Here is an 11,730-nt window from a genome sequence, read left to right as displayed (position 1 = left end):
GCAGGTAAAGCCCACTAATTTGGTATCTCCTACAAAAAACTGGCTTAGTGAAAACTTATATAACTTGACATAAAAGTAGTCGAGTATTTATAAGTACTCAATTTCATTAATAACTCAGTACTAAATGAAAATGGCTACAACTCGGCTTTAGAGACTATGAGTAAAATAACTCGCTTATGCACTCATCGAGTATTATGGGCAATATCTACTCGATCTATTTGTAAGCGAGTACTAATTTAGATCCAAGAACTGCGTCAGTCCATGCAAACTTCTCTGTACAAATCGATTGCTGTTGGATTGGTGTGTGATCGGTCAGTTTTAATATAAATCGCTGATAACATTATCGAGTACTATTACTCGAATATTAATTAGCCGAGTAATTTCTGCTACAATTCTGCTTACCATAGTAATTAGTACTCGAGTATACTGTAATCGAGTACTAATTTAAAACGAAGAAGTTCCATCAGTCCATCCAATCTTCTCTGTACAAATCGATTGCTGTTGGATTGGTGTGTGATCGGTCAGTTTTGACCTAACTCGGTTTTACTGGTGACGAGTATTATGTAACTCGCTTAATAAGTTATCGAGTATATTACTCGAATATGCTTTAGCCGAGTACTTTGTAAGAAAATTCCTGCGTACCATACTAGTTACTACTCGAGTATATTGTAAGCGAGTACTAATTTAAAACCAACACTTCCATCAGTCCATCCGCCATTGTCTGTACAAATCGATTGGTGTTGGATTGGTATTTGATTGGTCAGTTTTGATGTAACTCGCTTTTACAGTTATCGAGTACATTTTATACTCGGCTTTTCCTATAGCGAGTATTGTTACTGGTTTATTTGATAACTATGTCTAGGTACCTTCCCCCCAGAAACTGAACCCTCACACCGCTCTGAACTTCTGAATCTGAAGACTGCCTCTTCGTTTTCGTCAACCATTACTCTCTGTAAATTTTCCATACCCATCTCCTCAAAACTCCAACCGCCCCTCTTTGATGTACACAGTACAGTACAGATTTTTTTGTTAACTATAAAACAAAAACCCTAGTCTGCAAATGTCGCTCAAAGTCGCTATTCCCCTCAAATCCGTAGGCGACCCCTCTGATTTATCTTGTCCTGACAACCGGTATTCCAACCGGTTATTTTTCTTCAGCTTTGAACCACCGAATCCAGTCCAGCAAGGTATGTCCTGGTAGTCACACATTATAATTTTTGTTTTGTTTCGTTAGAAGTGAAATTGATTCATTAAGTGTAGATGTCGTTTGCTGTGTTACTCATTATCGTAATGTCCATAGATTTGTGATGTTGATTTTAAAATAACTGGGTCTTGCTGTCTGATTTCTTTTCAAGTGGTTCTTTGTATCTGTCATCTTCAAACAAAATATTTGTAGATCCGTTCGTTTGTGTCCATCATAATGTTTGTTTTGTTTAGTTAGTAATGAAATTGCTTCATTAAATTGTAGATTTCGTTTACTGTGTTAATCATCATCATGTCCATTTTTTACTACTTATAGCAGACTTTGTCGTTTATTTTGTATGTTGATTTCAAAATAATTGGGTCTTGCATGAGTCATTTCAGTTAACGTATCTTATTGTCATGCAACATAATTTGAGTTGAAAAAAGTCACAGCGAAAATGTAGGGACACAATGTTTGATTCTAGAAATAACAGTCTATTACATCAAAATTGTGGCACAAAAGTTATGATTCTATAAATAACTCATAATGCAATTTATTGGGAGTAGTAGACCAAATACTCTGTTTTTCTTTTCTGTGTGTGCCTAAAATGTACTTTTAATCACCTTTAAATTGTTCCTCTTGATTTTTAGTCATTTAGGATTTTAAATCTCGACAATTATAATGATGTCAATTTATTTCTTTTCTTGTGGTCAGACACATGTTTACCATTAATGTTACTAAAAATTACATTTTTTTTCCTTATCTAAAACGATGTTGTCTTTATTAGTGTCAAGATTCTAATAGATGCTAATAGATGTTAACAAAATGTGCACAATAATATGGTTGTATACTTACAAATTTTTATAAGTAAATCGATTTAGAAGAGATCATAACAGTTAAATTATGTGATGTAAAACAAAATAAAAGTCTGGAGACACAGAAATTGTATACCTAAAATTTCACCCTTTTTGTCTTTAGAGGGTGCTAAAGTTATATGATTCAATACTTACAAAAGTAATGTTACAAATATAACAAATTTGACACATGTTAAATTGGTAGGTTATTATTGATTCTCATGTATGACTATTATATTGACATTACTTTTATTATCCATAATGAACAATATGCCGCGTCATACAATTGTAAAATTTATTATGAATTTTAGTATGTCTACATACTTATTGTAATAGTCCCAGTGTTCTGGGCTCGGGCCTGTGGCCTTTGTGTATGCTTGCACAATTTTTCAGGCTGAGGTATACGTGGGTTAAATTTAGTCCAAATTTGGCCAATTAAATCAGTTGTGTCTAATTGTTAAGAAGTTTGACTGTTTAGTAGTAATAGTAGATTGTTTGTTCCTTTTGTTGATTTTAAATTAATTTGTTACTCCTTACTTTTTCTTACAATTACTGAATTTGTTATCAATAATTTTTCTTTAAATTGGTCTAGATGGAAAGTGATCAGATGATTCATACTGACATGACAAAAAAAGGAAAACAGCCTGACTTAGATGCCCAATTTGATGAAGTGTCTGACCTTCCCGAGCCAAAGAAGGCAAAGACTGAGCTCAAAGTCTACAAGAGGAGGACTTCAGCCCATTGGCGTGACTTTGAGATGCTTCCGACAAAAGGCAAAGAACGGCCTTCATGCAAATGTAAGCAGTGTGGAAAGAAATTTATTGCCGCCGGAGCAATTGCACAGTATAATTTGAAGCGCCATTCGGAGTTATGTCGAAAGAAATTGGAAGTGCCATTGAGCTTTCCTGTTTCTACAGGTAATGCATTTTTTATTTATATGTTGGCTATCCAAAGTTATAAGTTTATGATTTAAAAAAAAAAAAATTATATATATGTCCAAAAGGTTCTGGATCATGCATAAAGTACAAAAATGTTTACTTTAAATATTAACGATGAGGTGGTGTAGAGAAAAGTTGAAATGGCATTGAAGTTGCTATATGGACGGAGGATTTGAGTTATGAAAATAGAACATATAGAATGTGCACAATCTTGGCTGAGAATTTAAATGGAATAATCTGATGAAAAATTATGCATGATGGTATGGTTGATACCAATGTAATACAAATTATATTCATGCATATTTGGAAGAATCGTTTTTGGATTTTGTTGGCAGACAGTAGACACTACAAAAAATTTACCAGTCATTTTTTTCTTACTACTATTTGCATGACTTATTTGTTTAATTGATTCATTGCTTACATTGGTTCATTACCCACAGATTTTAAATTTCATATTTATAATGCATATTAAAGGGTTTAATGTTTCATTCAATTCATTTGATGTAGACCTTGTACAGCCACAATTGGAAGAGGTCAGTGAAGATAAAAAGAGCATGGAGATCAATAACGATGAGCACAAGGAAGACAGCTCTTCTAATCCAGTCTCTTAGTGATGTCTGAAGGCTTGTTGATATGGCACTTGGATTTTGCCATGAACGATAATAATGTGAACAAGGCCATGTAATCATTTTGGGTTTTTATTATCTTAATCTGTTATGTGTTTTAGTTTTTCATATGGAACTGAAAATGGCATCTAATAGGAGAATATTTGGTTATTTATTATGGAACTTTGACATGGTATTGTTGTTTACTTAGTATGGACTGTGGAACATTTTGGACTACTAGTTGTTTTAGTGGAAGAATTGCCGAAGTATTTGCATTTGTTGTTATTTTGATTTTTTTTACTTGATTTATGGTTGAATTCTGAATGTACATACATGGGCAACATAACAGGTTATTCGACAATGTGGGAGTGGAATTCAAACGTCTTAAGTGTAATTTTTTTATTATTATTATGTTTTGAATTTGAAACAACAAAGAACAGGCCGAGATAGTTTTTATTTATTTATTGTTTTTTCAAAATCTAACCGTGGTACATCTGTTTTTTTTATAGAAGGTCATAATTTTGTTCATTACATTGTTTGCTTTCAATTTTTATCAATTTAAGAGTTTAAACCATTTCTTATGAATTAGAGATAAAGATAAGTTTATTACATTAAGGGTATTTCATCATTTTCATTAGTTGTTTAGCGCTTTCCCTGAACATCAGGGGCAATCTCAGAAAATAAAATATTATAAAATTTAGTATTTAGTCGAGTTTTTATCATTTTGTACTGAACCTGAGGTTTTTTTTAGATTATGTATTAAAATAGTTTAGGGGTTTCTCTTATTTGGAGTCCCCATTTATTAATTAAGTGAATGTCCTTAATGTCTATATATAAAACTCGATGACTATTGAATGAAAGGTAAAAATATATGTCTAACTTGCACCAAAATATTGCCTCCAAAATAGGAGTACTCTCCTGATGGTATTCAAATTACTTTATTCACTTATAAAAAAAATTTCATTAAAACAAACACGTTTGTTTGTGAATACATCTGCTATGATAACTGATAAAAAAAAAATTTTATAATAATGTGGTACCAAAAAAGAAGACACACATCTGTCGTTATTGAAAAAATCTTAATAAAAATCAATTACCTTTATTTAAAGAAAATTAAAAATTTGTAATAATCGTAGCACAATTCTTATCTCAATCCAATTATCACAACAATGATGTTTTGAACAATTACAAAAAAAAAGATGGGTCAAAGAAAATAAAATAAAATAAATCCATAAGAAATAAAAACAATAAATAAAAAAACCTTCACAAAATTCATCCACTCTTTCTTACCTACGTACAAGTTTAAATTCTCCTCATATAAAACAGAGAAAATAAAATTTAACTTCTCATTATCATGAAACAATTACAGTCTATCAGTTACAATATTATTTGACTCTGTCTATTCTTATCCTCATGTCTCATCTGCAAAAGGTCCTTAGGAAAAATGGTCAACATTCTTTGACGCTGAGTCAAATGATCAGTTCTGTCGAAGACTGGAATGAAATGGTCTTCTTCTTCCCAAGTATGTTTAAATTTATTTGGAAATATACATTTGTATATGTTAAGGTCGAATAACTGCATATTACGTACAGGTTTGGCAAATGCCCATACATGTTTCATTGCTAGGTGGTGTGCATATCTGGATTTTATGTTCCAATATGGCTCAATGTCATGCTGCAAAATCATAACCGACACGGGGTATATTACATTAGCGTTATGACAACTAACCTATTGCTCGTTATATTCGCAACTTAATTACATGATTCAAGTTTTTTTTTGTTTTTCCTACGCAAAAAATATATAGAGAAAATACTTATTGGCTATCCAAAGCCAAGTACAGTTACCAAAACAACATACCCATTGTTAACAACAATACAAGCAATTACAGGCCAACAGGCTAAGACATATTCCAAATTGGAAGCAAAAGGGAAACAAAAAAAGATATTCAACAACACTTTAGCCCATCTGTACTGCAAACGTGAGCCATAGGGGTCATAAAAACACATATTTATATATTTAGTCTTACTAGATTCATAAATGCCACAAGCAAGAGCCATAGTTTCACCTTCATTTCGTGCTTCCTTGTCGTGTCGAATCATGAACTTCGTCCTCCCCCATAACATGGGCTACCACTTCACTTAGCATGTTAGTACTCAAGGTTGCAATCCTCCTTGTGTGGTCACACTCCTCAATGGCAACGTTTAACTGATACCTCAACAATCTGTTCCTAACGTCTCCATCGCAATAGCTGGTTCCTTCGCTTTGAGATGCCATTCCAGAACTTGATGGCGACATGGTAGGAGATGTCCACGATTGGGAAGCACCATACTGCACGTTCCTACCATTACGTTGCATGAACTCCATGTATGCAGATTCTGCTTCCCGTCGATCCTTGTATGACTTGTGTTCAGCGTTCGCGAATCTATGAACTTGTCTACTTGCTTCTTCCCAATTGTCGTATATGCCAGGAGCACGACCAACGAAAACAACATAGTATCTGCCACCCTAAAAGAGTTTGTACAACAACACTGTATGTTAAACCCATATTTGTTGTGCTGGGGTTAGAACTTACGAAGTTTCGAAACTGAGGTATTAGATAAAAATGTACCATGTTGCCCTACCAACAGGTGCCACTGGACTGCAGCAACGTTGACGTTTCTTGTTAAAAGATCTGACAAACAGTTGCATAATCAGCATTTGGTTTGTACAGTAATAAATTATTTAATGACAAGTATAAAAAAAGGAGGGCATGTTACCTGTAGAAGCGAAGGAGGCTTCTCTTCTCCCTGTCTGAATGTTTTCCTCTGCCAAGGTTCCAATCCACAAAGATAGGAGGAAGCTGTCATCTTATATAAAGTGGAATACATGTTGTACTCGACTGTACAAATATCGAGTACAACATGTAACTCGCCTCTCCCAATGGCGAGTATAAACAACTGCTCTAACGACCAGTTTGGTGAAGTAAATAATACTCGGTCTCCTCAGAGACGAGTTTTATTTATCTCCATTTCAGAATCACTGTGCGTCCTGCTGGTAGTTGTAGGTTTTAATAATACTCGGCTTCTAAAGAATCGAGTTATATGTAACTCGATTGTTTCAGAGACGAGTTATATTCATGACGTGTACGGTTTTAATAGTACTCGGCTTCTTTATAATCGAGTTACATATAACTCGATATTTATAATGCCGAGTACTGTCCAAGCATTACACACCCCCCACCCGCCCAACTTTCTGGGACCACTTACCATTTATGTTTCACACTGTCGTTCTGAAGTCTGGACGTGGACTGGTCTGTGCGTGCAACCGTTGTGTCACAGCAAGTGAGAGCTTTCACCTTCAGTTAACCATCTGTTCTATAAACGACTAATTCAAGAAAGTGCACTTCATCTTTGTTCTGTCAACATCTCAGTTGATAGGTAAATACTACTTCATACACTTTACAGCAACACAAATTTTTTTATTGCTGTTGTGGCTGTTGAATTGGGGTATCTAAACAAAATTATGTAGTACAAATTTTGAGAATAGAAATTATTTCAATGTTGTGGGTCTTCAATGCTAAGTATCTGAATATAATAATGTGGTACATGTTGCATGCTAGGAATTATATAACTGATATTTGCAATGCTTTTGCATGCTAGGAATTATTTCAATGCTTATGAATTATCTCCCTTAGAGCAACACGAATTTTTTCAATGTTGTGGGTCTTGAATGGGGACATCTGAACATAATACTGTTGTGGACAATTTTTGAGAACACAAATAATATGACTGTTGTGGGTCTTGAATAGGGGGTATTTGAACATAATAATGTGATACAATTTTTGAGAACACAAATAATATGAATGTTGTGGGTCTTCAATAGGGGGTATTTGAACAGAATAATGTGGTACAATTTTTGAGAACATAAATTAGTTGACTGTTGTGGGTCTTCAATGGGAGGTATATTTATTTGTTCAAGATGTGGTCCATATTGCATGGTATGAATTTTTAAAATTATTTGCAATGCTTTTGAGTTCTCATTTGTTGAACAATAGCCAGCATGAAAACACATATATTGTGCAAACATTTTCGTTATCGAAATGAAGTCTGATGGAGTAGACAAATTAATGTTAAATTGGTAATTTTTAGCATGTTTAGCACAATTTGCTTAGGTTTGTTTACCTCCATGAACACCCAAACATAGGGCATGTATAGTTAGCCTATGCATGTTCCAATATTACGCAGCATGATACAATTTAGTCTTATTTGTGATTTAGGTCCGTTATGAGTCCACATTACTTCTATGTTTACTACGACGGGGAGGCATATATTAATGATTTGCACGGGCTATCATACCGAGGTCCGAACCAAAAGCAGACGCTTATTGAAGTGAAACGTGGGATACACACGAGAAAACTTAAACGGAAGATAATGTCAACTATGGGGTTACACAAGGATACCCACGACATCTCCATTGTATTTCGGGCTCCGCAGCAACTAGTAGGTACCCAAGTGTTCTACAATTCAATTCCGTTACAATGCGACAATGATGCAAATATAATGTGGGGAGTGATAAAGCGGGCAGGGCAATTCATAGGTTCTGACTTGTATGTAACTGTCCACACTGTTGGGTTCAATGTCGACGGGGGTTCGCAATATGGGAGTAGAGTTGGAGAGCAAGAATCAGTTCCTGTAACCGTTGTGCACCCGTCAGTTACACCCGAGACATCTTTGCCCTACAACTGTCAACCATGGAATGGGGTTGCTATGGACAATACTGAAGACGCCGAAGTGTTAGGGTCTATCCATACCCATGAGGATGAAGGATATACTCACCGAAATGAAGATATCCAAACCTACTTGGACGAGGCAACCGAAATGGATGAGACTCGAGATGTGTATGAGGAGTTCATTGATAACGATGGATCGGTAGAGAATCCAGAATTGTTAGATGAACTACAACCAGAAAATAATCTAAACCCTAACCCCGAATGGTTCACGTCAAACACATGGGATGACATTAATGACCCATCACCTTCCCTGGAAACAGGTCTGCTGAGTTGGCGACCGGGGGACGAACCGAGCAAGGGGATGCTATTCAATAATAAAGCTGCGGTTCAGCACGCGCTAACCATGTTCTCCGTTGGGCTCAATAAAAAATTTAAGTACATGAAGTCAGACCCCGAGAGACTGGTTGTAACGTGTGTAGACGATGCATGTCTATGGTCAATTCGAGCTATCTACAGCAAAAGGCACAAGCTGTGGATGATCACAACATCTAAGGGTCCCCACACTTGCTCGACACTCCAAGTGGATCATGATGGAAGGATGATGGATTCAAAGTTCATTGCCATCACACTTGAGTCATACGTACGGGAAGACATTTCAAGAACAGTAGCAACCCTACGTAGTGTTCTTCATGCGAAGCACAGCCATTGGGCATCTCACTATAAGGTTTGGGATGCAAAACAGAAAGCCGTTGCAGCCATCTACGGTGGTTTCGATGAGTCATATGCAGAATTGCCTCGGTTCCTGGCAGCGTTAAAAGATGCAGATCCAACCACAGTGACACAGTTGAAGTGCGACCACCGTAGTGTGCCGGGAACTTGCACATTTAACTGTGCCTTTTGGGCTTTTGGTCCGTGTATAGAAGGGTTCAAGTATTGTAGGCCGGTGATAAGCATCGATGCAACGCACCTCTATGGCAAGTACAAGGGGAAGTTGTTGATAGCAATGGCAACGGATGCTAACAACGAGGTTTATCCACTCGCGTTTGCCGTTGTTGAGAGTGAGAGCAAGGAGACATGGGGATGGTTCTTGGCATGCCTGAAATGATATGTTACGGACCGGACAAATCTTTGCATCATCTCTGACCGACATTCGGGTATAAAAGCTTGCTTTGATGACACAAGGATGACTTGGTTGCAGCCTCCCCAGGCCCATCACCGGTATTGCCTCCGCCATGTAGTTAGCAATGTGAACACAAAATGGAAAATTCCGGAGTTGAAGAACATGGTATGGAGGGCCGCAAGCGCGAATCAAGTTAGAAAGTTTCAAGCCATACTGAATTTAATTCGCAATGTCAAACCGGCTGCACACAGGTACTTGGAAAATGAAAACAAAGAAAAGTGGACACTTGCACACGACGGAGGGCGTCGATACGGAGCAATGACAACCAACCTATCGGAGTGTTTTAATGGAGTACTGAAAGGTGCACACAGCTTGCCAATCACGGCAATGGTGAGGTACACCTTCTTCAAAGTGAACTCCTACTTTGACGCTCGTCGTAATCTCACTCTACAGCAATTGGAAGCGGGTCAAGAATGGTGCAAGTATGCCATGGAGAAGTTCGAAAAAAACCAAGCGAAGGCAAAGGACCATATGGTGACACGGATGTGCACACAAGCACGGTTATATCAGGTTGACACACCGGGTAATCCTCTAGGTAATGGGGGCGGACAACACACGCACAGGGTTGATCTTCGGGGTATGACATGCACATGTGGAAAATGGGAAGCATACAAGATGCCGTGTTCACACGTAATAGCAATTTGTGCTAAGTATAAGCACGATGCGCAGCAGTTTATTGATCCTTGCTACAGCGTGAGTCATAGGTTCCATAGCTATGAACTGGTATTCCAACCGTTGAAAGACAGATTAGCATGGCCGGATCCTGAAGAAACTAGAGTAGTGATGCCCAATCTGCACCTGATCCAGAACAAAGGTCGGCCAAAGTCCACACGAATCCGCAATGAGATGGACGAGAATGATAGGGAGTTGCCGACCTCCCTATGGATCGAGAATGGACCCAAGTCAAGATGTGGGTTGTGTCGCCAAGAGGGGCACAACCGTAGAACATGTCCTACTCGAAATGCGGAGTCAACTAGCGGTGGAGCTGCATCATAGGTAAAGGTCATATATCTCCTACAACTTTTGTCATATATAAATTGGCACTATTAAGAACTCAGTAGTAGTGTCTTTGTTCTCTATTGCCATAGTAAGTATTTGGACTAGTCATGAAACAAACACTGGTGTTCATGCATGTATAGGCAAATGAGGTTGTTCAGTTGTTTTTGTTACACTATTCGTCGTAAGTCATTAAAATTTTTCCTGTTCTGCCTATGTTGCGTGTTAATAACTTATATAAGTCCAGTGTACATAACATTTTTTAACTATTTACAGTAGGTACGGCAGCCAAGGTGGATGGGTGCTAACGGACATACGTTGCGCAGCCAGGATGATCCCTACCTCTTTAATTGGAAGCAACCGAACGTCACCAGTTGAACAGGCCCATGATGAGAAGACAAATGATATTGGTCATTTTTTGCTTAGAAGTTGATATTAAAGTTTGTACTTATGTAGTCATGCACTTTGTTAGTGCCTTTAATGTTATGTACTGATGGGGGTTTTACTAAGCCGGTCAAGCAAACAATTCAGTTAAAAACGAAGTTATTGCAATGGGGTTTCACTAAGCTGTTTTAGTATGATTTCCAACTTCTCCAACTTTGTTGCATTCATATTTATATAGCAGGGGCAATCTCAAAAGCAACAATATAAGAGTGTGTTGCATGCCATGCACTTGTTGCTTCATGAACATTGTAATAAACAGAACATACCTGCTGGTGTAAAAAACTGACTGAGCTGCAACAGGAAAAAACATGCAGGCCGAGTTGTAATATGTAGTGGAAGGTTGTTCTACAAAACTCGATTTTTTAAAACCGAGTAACATTAATAACTCGGTAATCGAAAATTCGAGTACCATGTAGTCGTCTCTCTGAACAAGACGTTACTCGATCTTCTATTAAGCGAGTTCAATCTTAACTCGATTTCAGAAAATCGAGTATTACTGGAGAATTACTGATCAGTCGAACTGGCTGCGACCCATCGAAATGCATAGGAGTGTGTTGCAATGTGTGACTGTAAGAATCGATTGTTATTCGATTGCTACGCGACCAATCGAGGAAGTCATGAGTCCAGCCATGATTGTCTGAAAAAACAGACTGTTGTCCGATTGGTTTCGATTGGTCATAATATAAAACTCGATGATACTATTTCGAGTACTAACTGGTGTCTGAAAAATATAACAAGAAGTACTCGCTCTCCGAGAAAGCGAGTTACTTTAAGTAACTCGATAATTTAGTTATCGAGTACTCAGTTAGATCTGCGATCCAT

General features: G+C 37.2%; 1 protein-coding gene across 1 annotated transcript; it reads left to right on the top strand.

Moving 5' to 3' along the window:
* Window positions 1–7,998: 7,998 nt before the first annotated feature.
* LOC115980563 lies at window positions 7,999–9,393 on the top strand. Its single transcript, XM_031102797.1, has one exon. The coding sequence runs from the start codon at window positions 7,999–8,001 to the stop codon at window positions 9,391–9,393; it is 1,395 nt and encodes a 464-aa protein (XP_030958657.1).
* The last annotated feature ends 2,337 nt before the right edge of the window (window positions 9,394–11,730 follow it).

The sequence above is a fragment of the Quercus lobata genome, chromosome 3 (genome assembly GCF_001633185.2).
Source record: "Quercus lobata isolate SW786 chromosome 3, ValleyOak3.0 Primary Assembly, whole genome shotgun sequence".
NCBI lineage: Eukaryota > Viridiplantae > Streptophyta > Magnoliopsida > Fagales > Fagaceae > Quercus > Quercus lobata.
Note: the sequence above shows the minus strand (reverse complement) of the source record. Positions and strands in the feature narration are given on the sequence as shown.

Bases quoted from the DNA above. Each gene is read 5' to 3' on its own strand.
- LOC115980563 (XM_031102797.1), top strand. From the start codon at position 7,999: ATGGGGTTACACAAGGATACCCACGACATCTCCATTGTATTTCGGGCT.